Genomic DNA, 14,709 nt, shown 5'->3' on the forward strand with positions numbered 1-14,709 from the left:
AGGCTCCAGGCTCTGAGCTGTCAGCACAGATCCCGACGTGGGGCTCGAACTCAGGAGCCATGAGATCATGACCTGAGCTGAAGTTGGATGCTTAACCAACTGAGCCACCCAGATGCCCCCAGTTTTAATTGTTTTGATTTCAGTTTTTAGGGATTGTGCTTTTTGAAATTTAGTTTTATACTTACATAAAATTTTTACACAGTTCTGAATTTGAATCTACAAAAATGATGAACAAAGTCTAGCTTCTGTTCCTATCCCCTCTCTTCCTTTCCTGCTCCCTTTTTAATGGTTTATCTGTTTTTAAGAGTAAAAGCAAATTCATATATGTATGTGTATGTGTATATTCTTATCTCTCATCTTTTGTTAGATAAATGATAGCATAGTATTTGTACTTCTCTCCACCTTGCTTGTTCCACTTAACCCTATGTCCTGCTGATTATTCCATAGTTGCATGTAGAGATACTTCCCATCCCCTTTTATAGTCGTGTACTATTAGATTGTGTGATATGCAATCATTTATTTAACTGGTCCTCTTTTGGGATTATTTGTAGTCTTTTGCTATGATACATATTTCCATTGTGAATAGCCCTCTGCGCATGTCTTTCTTCATTTTTGTTATTTTTGTCAGTGTATCTTTGGGTAGTGTGATTTTACTAGACATTGGAAAACACTCCTTCATTAGGCTTGTGCCATGTTGTCATTGCACCAGCATCGTAAAAGATGCTCGTTTTCCCACAGTCTTGTTATCACAACATGTTTACCTACTTTTGTGTTTTCCCTCCATTTGATAGACAAGAAATCCTGTGTTTGGTTCAAATTTATAGAACTCTTATGAAGAATATTGAATTTTTAAAAATATGGTTAAGAGTCAATTGGGATGCTTGGCTGGCTTAGTTGGTAGAGTGTGTGACTTGATCTTGGGGCCATGAGTTCAAGCCCCATCTTGGGGTAGAGTTTACTTTAAAAAAAAATGTCCAATTAGATTCTATTTCTGTGAACTGTCATAGCTCTACCTGTTTTTACATTGTGTTATTGGTCTTTATTTTTTAAAGGTCTATATCTATTCAGTATGTTAACATTTTATCACTGATATATCAATGCTATATATAGCTGTGTGTGTGTGTGTGTGTGTGTGTGTGTGTGTGTGTGTGTGTGTGTTTTAACTGGGCTTAGAGACTCCTTGCAGTAAAAAGTCTGAATCCACATTTTGATGTTTGGTTGCTGACAGCTTTTTAAAGACTCACCTCTCTCTCTTTTGCGCCATATCAGGCTTCACAGCAGGTCTGAAAATGGCTGGAAAGGGCAAGGAAAGGAAGCTGGCTTGGGGTTTCTAAGTTGGCTGGGAGTGGGGCTGGGGTGAGGGTTCTGGTTCACTGATGGAACTTCTCTTAGCACCAAAAGAAGGGAGCACCTGGGCTCTCATCAGTTTCCTCCTCTGGCAGGCGGCAGCCAGGGTACAACTGAACTTGTTAGCTGTCAGCTTCCCGGTGGGCCCTACCTAATCTCTTCGGCACACCATGGCAGAACACCCTCTGTACTGTCTGAAGACCAGGCCAAGTCTCTTGTTTGGGTTTGGACCTAGTGTGATTTGAAGAAAGGATATTAAGGGGGAAAAAGAAGACTGAGTTGAGGGGAGAATGTCTTTATATCTATAAAATAGCTGGTAAATAGGCTTTCAAGACATTTCTTGCAAATGTTTGACACAAGGTGGCTACGTCGATGGCCAACAATCCTATGTCAGCATTATTTCCAGGATGCTTTTGGGGAGAAAGCTCATTGGTTAGTAGGGCACTTTGCCTTTGATCCATAATAATCTATCAAAGGAAAATAAGTCTGCTTTAGGATACATTATAATCCATTGTTTTAAGGCCAATTAGAAGCCTTGAGATTGCCAAGGACTTTTGACTTTATCGGCTTAGAGCTTGAGGCTTTGATTTAACTGTTCTTTGTGTTAGAATTGAGGCCTTTGAATTTTGAAACTGGTCTGAGAGCTGAAACCATAAAAATTTCTGTCTCAATAAGGGTGGGTCTAGCCATAAAAATTTCTGTCTCAATAAGGATGCGTCTAACATTAAGTGCAGTTGGGACCTGGAGCAGTGTAACATGTAAAATGGAATTACCCGATTTCAACTGATACTGGTAAATTTGTGATGAATAAAGAAAGTAGCAAGAGGTTCCTGGAAGTTTCTCAAAGAGCCACCAAGAGATCTTAAATCTCACCAAAGTCTTTACCAAAATGTGTTTTATCTTTGTGTGATGAGATTAATGGTGTTAATTTTCTTCTTTTTGCTCTGTTTTATTTTTTTTAAGTTTATTTATTTTGAGAGGGAGGGTGGAGGGGGGAGAGAGAGGAGAGGAGAGGAGAGAAAGAGAGAGAGGAAGTATCCCAAGCAGGCTTTGCGCTGTCAGTGCAGAGACCGACACAGGGCTCCATCTCATGAACTGTGAGATTCTGACCTGAGCTGAAATCGAGAGCCGGACACTTAACAAACTGAGCGACCAGGGCGCCCCTAATTTATATGTTCTTTTAAAAGCTGTTAATATGTTGTTTTTAGTCATATGATTTATAGTTGCTTTGATGAATAAGTGTTATGTTTGTTGTTATATGGTAGGAATTGCTGAATGAAACAATGGTGATTCATTTACATGTAACTATAAAAGCTGCTCTAGATGAGTAATTAATGATTTATTTAAACAGTGGCTTTCTTGGCAGGTTCTGTGGCCAAGAACTTCTTCACCAAATCAAAGCTTTCCATTCCAGAACTCTCCTACATATGGTAAGTACAATTAATGCCATATAGTATCATACTGTCATTACATACCCATCCCTTAGTTTCTACTTTTGCATTTGGAAAGTCTTATCTTTTGAATGTTTTTTATTTTTTATTTTTATGTATTTATTTTTTAAATGAATTTATTTTATTAAAAAAAAAATTTTTTTAACGTTTATTTATTTTTGAGACAGAGAGAGACAGAGCATGAACGGGGGAGGGGCAGAGAGAGAGGGAGACACAGAATCCGAAGCAGGCTCCAGGCTCCAGGCTCCGAGCTGTCAGCCCAGAGCTCGACGCGGGGCTTGAACTCATGGACTGCGAGATCGTGACCTGAGCCGAAGTCGGATGCTCAACCGACTGAGCCACCCAGGCGCCCCTAAATGAATTTATTTTAAAGAGCATCTTCCCTTGGGGTGTTTCACCAATTCCCATTCCTATTTATTTACTTACTTATTTATTTATTTTAATTTACATCCAAGTTAGTTAGCACATAGTGCAGTAATAATTTCAGGAGTAGAACCCAGTGATTCATCCCCTATGCATAACACCCACTGCTCATCCCAACAGGTACCCTCCCTAATGCCTCTTGCCCATTTAGCCCATCCCCCCATCCAGAACCCTTCCAGCAACCCTCAGTTCTCTGTATTTTAGAGTCTCTTCTGTTTTGTCCCCCTCCCTGCTTTTATATTATTTTTGCTTCCTTTTCCTTATGTGCATCTGTTTTGTAACTTAAATTCCACATATGAGTGAAGTCATAGGATATTTGTCTTTCTCTGACTAGTTTCGCTTAGCATAACACACTCTAATTCCATCCACGTTGTTGCAAATGGCAAGATTTCATTCTTTTCGATTGCCGAGTAATATTCCATCATTTATATACCACGTCTTCTTTATCCTTGCATGTTTTTTTTCAACAGACTTAGAGAGTGAATGGAACTTAAGATTTTTGTTGCTGTGAAGATTAACTTGTATGAGAAGCATAATGATCAGTGTCTGGCACATAGTCTGCATTGTAACTATTAGCTGTTATTTAAAAATGAATTTCCCAATTATTATCCTCCTCTAGATGCCTTTCCTGTCTAAACAATTGTGTGGGCCCATGAGCATTTCCGTCTCGTGAATTGTATTTCTGGATGTTTCTGTTCAATATGATGCAAGTAACCAGAGGATCTCGAAAAGCTATTCTTAATGATATCTTATGAGGCCAGGTGAACAGAAGGCCCACAAATGTTTTGGAATTAAGTCAAATTTGGCTCTTCTAGCTGCCTCCGAGCTTCACAAATTTGGCTGGTGTGTATCAGCTGGGCCCCCATTCGGATGTGCGGCTGTGGTGTGCCCTGTACCTTGCTGCCACGCAGGCCGCGGCCGGGCTCCAGAAGGGCCGTGTGGGGACGGTCCAGATGGCCAGTTTGTGTGGATGAGAACGCTTGCTGCCTGTCTAAACTCCCAGCTGTGTGTGGGCTCTTCTTCCTCAAGCCTGGGTGGGAGACCGTGCTGCTGTAGATATATAATTAAAACACTGGAATATTTATGTAAGACTTTTTTCATGAGGATTTATAGAAATCGTGGTAGGACTTAAAATTGCCTGTCATGTTTTGTGCGTTTTATTGGAAAACTATTGCAATAACATTTGTGCATGCCAATGTATCTGGGATCCTGAGCTGGATTTAGGTTCTTCAGCGGTACATTCTAGCATAATTTTTCTTTTTTACGACAAGCCTTATATTAGATTTTAAAGCTAGGGGAAAAAAAGAAATTATCATTTTGAAAAGAATACACTGTGTTTTTGGCAGAATTCCCAGTTTTAACATTATTGGCATGAGGCCTCCTATCTTTTTGTTGAGACATATCTGCAAAAGCTGAACAGTATTCTCTCCACCCAGCGTTTGAAACAGTTCCCTGACTTCTCACCCGGGGCGGGGGCGTGGGGGGCTGCTCCTTCAGGGCTGGCTCATTCCAAATATTTGAGGGGAGGAGGCTGTGAATGGTCCAAAGGAAAGTTAGGGAGCTTACCTTCTGTACTTCTTTGGAATAGTGACACCTTGCCAGCGCAGGTTTATATCCTATCTCTTTACTTGTCCCAGCACAAATATGGCATCTCTGTACCTCTACGAGACTAGTTGAGCTTATGGTGTCTTACTTTGGCAAATGGGTTTGTTTTGGGCTGAGTAAATAGGTCTGTGCCTTTCAGTGGGAAACAATGACTGAAGCAAAGATAAGCCTTTTCAAGGCTCTTCCTTTCTGCCTTGCTGTCTTATCTGCTTCCAGCCTTCCCAAGTTGCTAGTTTTATCTGAAAACCTAATTTAACCAGTGTTTATTGAACTTACTTGTATTTTCCCAGGAGGGAATTCTCAAGCAAATTTTTTGGTACAACATTTATGTGACTTAAAAACTTTAAGGTTTTTCCTTAAAGCTGGAAACCCAAGTGCTTATTTGTGGGCCCGGGTACGTGTATAACGTCTGGGACAACGACACAGGCCGAGGTCAGCCCTTCCTTCGACTACTGTGGGCACTGGGTCTGGAGCTCTTCATGCCGCCCGGTTATCGAACGACTCTCAGCCAACTGGCCTTATTTTCCTTTTCGTGCTCTAGTGTCTTGTCTCATGTGCTCGGTGTTGTAAAACAGACCTCCCGCAGAACCCAAGGAGTGTAAAGTCTTGTTTACAAAGGGCCACTGGTGCCAGCGCTCTTGATCAGCATTTGTCCTCCCAAGTGCCCCCTGAGATTTCATAGGAGTTTGGGGACTTTGCAGGGCCACCCCCAGCGACCTTGGGAGTTGTGTTTGCATGTACGAGGCTGAGTAACTTTTCCTCTAAGCCCCGTGTTAGGTACTTGTGACATGTTGTATCTAGGGAACTGAGTGATGCTGACTGTGATGGAGCCCTGACCCTGCCTGAGTTCTGTGCTGCGTTTCATCTCATTGTGGCCCGGAAAAACGGCTACCCGCTGCCAGAGGGCCTGCCTCCGACTCTGCAGACAGAGTACCTGCAAGCAGGTAAGGCCTCATCATAAATCCTAAACCTTGGGCATTTTCCATCCAGACGTTATAAGAACGTTTTGTGCCTTAAGGTGGTATCCAGGTACTTTGCAGAGTCCTTTGTATCTAAAGTAACTGTCCTTTAACTGATATTAGACTCTCACAACTTATAATATGAGTAATAGGGATGATGTGGGTAAAGTGTGAGTTATCTGTTACTCCTATTCTGGTGCTCTCTGGATGGATTTGAATCAGTCCCTTACCCTTTTGTGAAAATTACCGAGTAGGCAAGTACTAAACCTCTCAGCTGATACAAAATGAACAGGAACATCTTCCTGTAGAGCCAAGTTCTGATTTGGCATCTTTAGGTACACCCCAGTGTCCCCAAGTGGCTTGGGGCAATGGAATAGAACTCTTATACCTAATGAAGAAGTTAAAAATTACATGCCATGAAATGTGCCGAGTGCCGTAATCTCAATGTACTCTTGATGAAGTTTTACATCTGCATATACCCATGTAGCTGCAATCAGATAAAGATAGAAAATCCCAGCACACCACAAGGTTGGAATAGAGCTCTTTGTCTTTCTCCTTAATAAAGCTATTACCCCCAAACCCTTTTGATAAGAAAGAGTCATGGTGAGTCTAACATTTTTATCCATTCTTTTGGAAGACTGGAAAATTGTCTCTTGCCCTTTTCAAAGGCAGTGGGCAATGATACAATTTCTGTTACTCAGAGAAGTATAGCTTCCATTGAAAGGGTCCAGAAACAACTGGTACTGTCAGTAACCTTTCTTTAGGGAAGGTCTCTTAAAAACATGAGAGCTAGTCATGGATGATTATTGGCAGGAAGGAGCAATTTCTAAAGAAACTGTGATTAGTCATTAATAGAGTGTAAATTTTGTGGTTAGATCTAGTAAAGGCCCTAGATTATCATGTCTTGTCCCCTCATAACAACACTATATTCAAAGTGGCCAATGACTAATCTAAGTCAGTCTTGGGTTCTCTGACTTTTAAATAAAAAGTTTGTCATTTTCTGTATTTGGTAGTGAGGGGGCCAAGGCCCAACCAAAGGGAAGAGAGCAAGTATGTGGCTGGTGCCAATGGCAGGTAAACATGTGGGGGAAGAGTGATCCATTATTCTGGGATCTTTCCCAAATGCCTCATAAAATGTATGCACGGGAGCGTTCAAAGAGTAGAGACTACTACTCATTTAAGAGCTTAGACTTTGCTAATAGCAGCTGCTTTCTGACCGCAGCAGGCCGTATACCCTTCCTTCCAGGCTGGGGGAGACCCTCATGGGTCCCCAGGAACTAGTTTGCAGTTGGGCACCGTGACACACTGCTCCATTTCCTCTTCGGCGTCTCTCTCTCTCTCTTTTCCTTTTTCTCTTTGTTTCTTTTGGATTGAGGCAAAGAAGCACTAACAATCTTGGCAACTGCACAGGTTTCATAACCAAGTCAGTACAGGGTCATCCAGGAGCCCCTTCTCCTGGGAGCAGGGCCACATGGGACTTTGTCTCCCTCTAATGTGAACAGCTAACCAGAGGGTCAAGGTCTGCTCCAGGGCTATTTAGTTATATTTAATACATCACTGTTGCCTATTGTCAGCCCTGGGGAGAGTCCTGGGTAGCTTTATCTCCCATGCCCACACTTAGCTTTCTGTTTTTGGGTCTTGATTAATGCTGTTGTATTGTTGTGATGCCCTCTGGCCATGGAACCTATGCCAGGTGTCGGGACTCCTTGTTTGACAAGTCACTTTGTAGATATCCAAGTATTTCACAGACTGTTTCAAAAGTCACTAATGAAAAAAATTTTTTTACCTCGCCCCCCCTACCCCCCAGGTACAAAAATTATTTTATTTTATTTTATTTTATTTTATTTTATTTTATTTTATTTTATTTTATTTTATTTTATTTTATTTTATTGTTTGGCCCACCTTTAATTAATTAATTAATTGTCAAGTTGGGTAACATACAGTGTATACAGTGTGCTCTTGGTTTCAGGGGTAGATTCCCGTGACTCATCGCTTACATACCACAGCCAGTGCTCATCCCAGCAAGTGCCCTCCTCCATGCCCATCTCCCATTTTCCCCTCTCCCCTGAGTGGCTAAAATTAACAACTCAGCAAACAACAGGTGCTGGTGAGGATGTGAAAAAAACGGGAACCCTCCTGCCCTGTTGGTGGGAATCACTAATAAAAATTAAAAAAATCTGAAAGCCCTGAGCAAAAAGTGTGTTAATGGAAGTCAAGTAGCATTTTGATTCCTTTATTGCTGCAAATGACTGCTTTTGTCTTGCTTATGGAGGGGGGGGGGGTGGGGTGGAGTCTGTAAAATAGAGTGCCAGTCAAGAGGCACCTTCCTTTCCTTTGGAATGAAGCCCCTTGTTTGTTCCTGGTCTTTGGTGGAGGCTGTCAACACGTATTTATACAGCAACAACTGAGGAACCCATGACATACCCTTTAATTAAACAAAGACTTCACATCATTTCCAGGGCTTGTGAGATTAATCATAAATAATAATTATATAGTTCTAACAAAAAACCTGAGAGATCTCTTAAAGCCTCATCAGGCTCAGTGATGGTATATTTTAGGCAAACCCTGAGGGTTTTAGCAGTTAACTTTTTAATGCTTTATCACTCATGCTTATCTTTATATACAGCTCAAGAAAATGGCCAGAACTGTCTAGGTGTTCTCTGTGCTTTTAGACTTTGCAAAATATGAGGGATTCTGTTCATTTTGGGGGTTCATTTTTATGGTATCCCACCTGTTTCTTTTTAATGTTTATTATTTTTGAGAGAGAGAGAGAGAGAGAGAGAGAGAAAGAGACAGACAGCAAGCAGGGAAGGGGCAGAGAGAGAGGGAGACACAGAATCTGAAGTAAAGTCCAGGCTCTGAGCTGTCAACACAGAGCTCGACGTGGGGCTCGAACTCACAGACCGCAAGATCATGACCTGAGCTGTAGCTGGCCGCCCAACCGACTGAGCCACCCAGGGGCCCCATCCCACCTGGCTTTTTTTAAAGCTTAGTTCCTGTTCCAACTTTTTTTCTGATTAGCCTACATTCAGTCTTTTACAAAAATGTAATCCAGTTTTCAACAAGGTTGGTGAAGAGTATAAATTTGGTTGATACCATCATGCATTTACAATTACACAAGCTTGTTTTCAGTAAAATAATAAAACAAACTGTTGTGTCTGAGTTTTTCCCTAACAGTGAAAATGAAAGGGCACCGTTGGAAGGAAAAGTTGGTTATTTGATAGCTTACCCGTGGGCCTTTTGATATTTTCCTGTCTGGGTGACTGGGTGGATTCTGGTATAGATTTTTACTATAGAGTTTGTTAAAAATAATTATGTGAGAGGCACTGTGTTATTCTTTGTGGTCAGAATGCTGCGTTCAGAAGAGTGTTCCTACTGTCATGGAACTTGCTGGCAGTTAGAGGATCGATGTTGAACAAACTCACATACTTGTAAATTGGAGGCAGTGGTAGGTGCTATGAAGGGGAAGTTCAGCTGCAGCAAGAGGGTGCGTCACCTCAGGGAAGGCTTCCTTAAATATTTGAGCTGACATGTGAAGGGTGAGCTAAGGGCTGTGTAGGTGAAGGAGGGGGAAGAGTAGTAGGCTGTGGGCAGAGGGGACTGCAGAGGCCCTGAGAGGCAGCTTGGGGCGTCGGAGGCATGGAGACTTGAGGCCACAGTGGCTGGAGTGCAAGGAGCCGGGCCTGGAGGGGCTGAGGATGAGGCTGAAGGGGCAGGTAGGGAACAAATCACTGGCAATGACGTTGATGGGTTTTAATCAGGGAAGTGCCCCAATCAGATTTGCTGTTGGAAATGATCGTGCTGGTTGCTGACTGGAGAGCAGGTTTTGAGGAGCAAGGGTGCAAACTGAAAGACCAGGTTACTGGAGCAGTCCAGTCAGGACCCCAGGGCCTGTCACTAGGGAGGTGACAAGTGGAGTTGGAGAGAGAGGGACAGGCTAGAAAGAGATTTAGTAGTTAATGATGGCATTTGTAGTTTTTGAAAGCGTTACCTTTTTACGTAGCAAGACCCGCTCATGATAAAGCTTTAGTTGTGTAATTCTACACACATCACTGATTGGTAAGCTAGAAACAGAAATCTCATCTTGGTTAAACCTGCTCTTGTGGCCAGATAGCAGAATGGTACTTGGAAAGTTGTTTTGCTGAGTTTTTACCAAGGAAATGAGACCCCCTAGTTTAGTCAGACAAATCGCCAGGGCCCACGGTTTGCCCTACCTGATATCAGTGAAATTCAAACCAGAGTAAGAAAATGAACAATTTAAGGTGCTTGTACTCAACTGTACAAGTTGAGTAGCTGTTAGTCATGGCCAGTACTTTACTACAGAGGGAAGTTGGCATTTCAGACGCTGGTGGAGGTGGGAGGGTGAGAAAGGATTAAAAACAATGTCAATACATTTTGATGTTTGATTCAAAAAATTTTTTAAACACAGCATTAAAATTTTGATTTCTTAACAGCTGGTCTTGACAAATTTGTAGCTTCTGGCCATTGTCTGCCATGATCTTCTTTTCCTCCTTGGGATATTGACCAATTTTCTGGTTGAGACATTTCCTTCCTAATTACTTGGTGACAAAGTGGTGAAACAGAATCTGCTTCCCAGAATTGGTGTGTTAAGTATCAGTTTACCAAGTAGCACGATCCACTCAGCTCTCCAGCTAACCTAACAGCCTCTGTCACTGTTCTGTGTTCGAAGAAGCCCATAATGTGATTCTTCTTCCCTTGTAACTCAGCAAGAACTTGTGCTCTTATTTTTGTTATTCTGCTAAACAAAAGAAATGGATATTTTAGAAAGTCTTCTGGGGCACCTGTCATTGCAAGATCTTGTCTATTTCCAACAACAATAGCTAAAATGAAGTATTTCCATAGTTAATGTTTGTAGCATTAAGACTCTCCCCATAGTTGGTGCCATTTAAAAATTGTGCTGGTAGCATAGTTAAAACTTCAGTATTGTGATAGCGAGGGTCACTACTATGTTACAACGTAAATGCTAAAAGCATGTACCTTCCAGCAGGACTGCCAGCAGTTCAAGTTCCTGCTCTTCCATTTACCAGCTATATGACCTTGAGTAAGTTGCTTAGCTTCCCTGCTCCTCAGATGCATCACATGTAAAATGGGGAGGCAGAAATAGTATGTTGTATATGTAAGGAACATAAAATACTACCTCCTCGTGATTAGTGCCATAACTAGTATGTCAGTGCTGGCTGATTTATTGTAATATTTAACAGGCACGGAAAAGCTGATAAGAAACAATGCCTGCTATGAATATAGTATATGTTCTTACGTATTCTTTTTGTTTTTTCTTAGCTTTTCCTAAGCCCAAGCGGGAGTGTGCATTATTTGATTCTTATTCTGAGTCAATGCCTGCAAACCAACAACCCCGTGACTTGAATCGGATGGAGGTAAAAGGTCCTCATATGTTAATAAATAAGGGTGTGTGTGGAATTAAATCCATAAGCGTATATTCTTTATAAACTCCTGAAAATCCACTTTCATAACATTTTCTCATCATGCTGTGTACTTACGTTGAGGCTCAACCTTTCAAATCTAGACACCAGATATAGCTTATAATTATTTGTTTTCTTTTCTCCCTAGAACTAGATTTAGTGAAATAAGCAAAGTAATCTCTTGACCTTCTAGGGATGAAATTTAGGTATAGAAAAACTAAGCCAGAAGAATGCGAGCCAAGTTGTTTATTTTAACCAAGCTTTAATTTTGATGTTTATTTATTTTTGAGAAAGAGAGCGTGAGTGAGTGGGGGAGGAGCAGAGAGAGAGGGAGGCACAGAATCCAAAGCAGGGTCCAGGCTCTGAGCTGTCAGCACAGAGCCCGACATGGGGCTCGAACCCACGAACCATGAAATCATGACCTGAGCTGAAGTCGGACGCTTAACTGACTGAGTCACCCAGGCGCCCCACCCCCCACCCCCAAGCTTTAATTTTGAAGTAAACATTGTAAAGTTGTATTTTTAATAGTTGAGTATGAACAAGATCTAACGGACCAGAACAGTTTTGAGAGGAAGTTTGAGAACTGTGTAAAAGGACCCCAAGTCACATTTAAAGCTACCTTCTCCCTCAGAGTTTTTAGCGTTTAGACCAAATGAAGACTGGTTTGGATTATCTCAAGAGAAACCTGTAGAATTCCTACAATGTTGGGCCTTGATGTTGTTGGGGCCTGGCCACATGCATAGTGGTCCTTAGGTATGCATCAATAAGTAGGAGTCATCGTAGTTATTGTTAATATCAGCACAGTCTTCATCATCGTCATCGCCATTATGATTGCTGTGATGACAGCTTATGACATCTGTTCCCATCCTAAAAAAAAAACAACGCTGGAAATGTGTAATAAATGGAGGTTTATTCATAGGCTGCTATCGTCCTCAGACCCCGGTTAAAACTGTTGCAAGATGATGGAAGTCAGAGGCAGGATGCAGGACCATTTGTTTAATTTCTTGCAACTGTGTGTGATTATTTCTTCCTTTCCGTGGGGCTCTCAGGCATATAGTCTGTGCTGCATTGGCATCCTCTGCTCCTCTTTGAGGGAACTGGCCTGCTTCTGCAGTGCTTCCTCTGATAACACCTCTCTTGGCCTCTCTGCTACTCTTTTTTTTTTTTTTTTTTTTTTACGTTTCAAAAATACTTTTTAATATATTGTATATATTGGAGGTGTACATAATATGATATACATATACATACTAAAATGATTACTACAGTCAAGCTAATTAACATATCATACCTTCACATAGTTATCATTTTTGTGTGCGTGATGAGTACATTTCAAATTTACTCTCTTAGCGCCTTTCCAGTGTTCAATACGGTATTATTAAGTAGGGTCATCATACCTACATGTTAGATCTCTTATTCATCCCAACTTTGCACCCTTTGACCAATATTTCCCTAGCTTCTGGTAACTACCATCCTACTCTGTTTTCATGAGTTTGTGGGATTTCTTTGTTTGTTTGTTGTTTTGCTTTTTCTTCACATACAAGTGAGACCTTATAGTATGTGTCTTTCTCTGTGTGGCTTATTTCACTCAGCATAATATCCTTCAGCTTCATCCATGTTGTCACAAATAGTAGGATTTCTTTTGACGTGGCTGAATAATATTCCATTACATATATACATGCATGTATTTGTGTGTATGTGTATGTATAGCATTTTCTTTATCCATTCATCCATTGATGGAGGCTTGGGTTGTTTCCATATCTTAGCTATTGTGAGTAATGCTTCTGGTAAGTTTTTTTCACTTATTGACATACAGCAGATATCTTTCCACATCAGCTCACAACAATATATAGTCATTTCTTTTTTTTTTTTTTTATATGAAATTTATTGTCAAATTGGTTTCCATACAACACCCAGTGCTCATCCCAAAAGGTGCCCTCCTCAATACCCATCCCCCACCCTCTCCTCCCTCCCACCCCCCATCAACCCTCAGTTTGCTCTCAGTTCTCAACAGTCTCTTATGCTTTGGCTCTCTCCCACTCTAACCTCTTTTTTTTTTTTTTCCTTCCCCTCCCCCATGGGTTCCTGTTAAGTTTCTCAGGATCCACATAAGAGTGAAACCATATGGTATCTGTCTTTCTCTGTATGGCTTATTTCACTTAGCATCACACTCTCCAGTTCCATCCACGTTGCTACAAAAGGCCATAATTCATTTTTTCTCATTGCCACATAGTATTCCATAGTGTATATAATAGTGTATATAAACCACAATTTCTTTATCCATTCATCAGTTGATGGACATTTAGGCTCTTTCCATAATTTGGCTATTGTTGAGAGTGCTGCTATGAACATTGGGGTACAAGTGCCCCTATGCATCAGTACTCCTGTGTCCCTTGGATAAATTCCTAGCAGTGCTATTGCTGGGTCATAGGGTAGGTCTATTTTTAATTTTCTGAGGAACCTCCACACTGCTTTCCAGAGCGGCTGCACCAGTTTGCATTCCCACCAACAGTGCAAGAGGGTTCCCGTTTCTCCACATCCTCTCCAGCATCTATAGTCTCCTGATTTGTTCATTTTGGCCACTCTGACTGGCGTGAGGTGATACCTGAGTGTGGTTTTGATTTGTATTTCCCTGATAAGGAGCGACGCTGAACATCTTTTCATGTGCCTGTTGGCCATCCGGATGTCTTCTTTAGAGAAGTGTCTATTCATGTTTTCTGCCCATTTCTTCACTGGGTTATTTGCTTTTCGGGTGTGGAGTTTGGTGAGCTCTTTATAGATTTTGGAGACTAGCCCTTTGTCCGATATGTCATTTGCAAATATCTTTTCCCATTCCGTTGGTTGCCTTTTAGTTTTGTTGGTTGTTTCCTTTGCTGTGCAGAAGCTTTTTATCTTCATAAGGTCCCAGTAATTCACTTTTGCTTTTAATTCCCTTGCCTTTGGGGATGTGTCGAGTAAGAGATTGCTACGGCTGAGGTCAGAGAGGTCTTTTCCTGCTTTCTCCTCTAAGGTTTTGATGGTTTCCTGTCTCACATTCAGGTCCTTGATCCATTTTGAGTTTATTTTTGTGAATGGTGTGAGAAAGTGGTCTAGTTTCAACCTTCTGCATGTTGCTGTCCAGTTCTCCCAGCACCATTTGTTAAAGAGACTGTCTTTTTTCCATTGGATGTTCTTTCCTGCTTTGTCAAAGATGAGTTGGCCATACGTTTGTGGGTCTAGTTCTGGGGTTTCTATTCTATTCCATTGGTCTATGTGTCTGTTTTTGTGCCAATACCATGCTGTCTTGATGATGACAGCTTTGTAGTAGAGGCTAAAGTCTGGGATTGTGATGCCTCCTGCTTTGGTCTTCTTCTTCAAAATTACTTTGGCTATTCGGGGCCTTTTGTGGTTCCATATGAATTTTAGGATTGCTTGTTCTAGTTTCGAGAAGAATGCTGGTGCAATTTTGATTGGGATTGCATTGAATGTGTAGATAGCTTTGGGTAG

General features: G+C 41.4%; 1 protein-coding gene across 7 annotated transcripts in view; it reads left to right on the plus strand.

The window, feature by feature from the left end:
• Positions 1-14,709, plus strand: part of REPS2 (RALBP1 associated Eps domain containing 2) — a 234,510-nt gene that overhangs the window by 103,778 nt on the left and 116,023 nt on the right. For all 7 annotated transcript variants that reach the window (XM_040468333.1, XM_040468327.1, XM_040468330.1 and 4 more), the window contains exons 7-9: positions 2,714-2,777; positions 5,628-5,770; positions 11,087-11,181. In XM_040468333.1, coding sequence (XP_040324267.1) covers positions 2,714-2,777; positions 5,628-5,770; positions 11,087-11,181 — 302 coding nt within the window. The remainder of the gene's footprint in view (positions 1-2,713; positions 2,778-5,627; positions 5,771-11,086; positions 11,182-14,709) is intronic.

Source organism: Herpailurus yagouaroundi, unplaced genomic scaffold, assembly GCF_014898765.1.
Source record: "Herpailurus yagouaroundi ecotype Mexico unplaced genomic scaffold, PumYag 67690, whole genome shotgun sequence".
Taxonomy (NCBI): domain Eukaryota; kingdom Metazoa; phylum Chordata; class Mammalia; order Carnivora; family Felidae; genus Herpailurus; species Herpailurus yagouaroundi.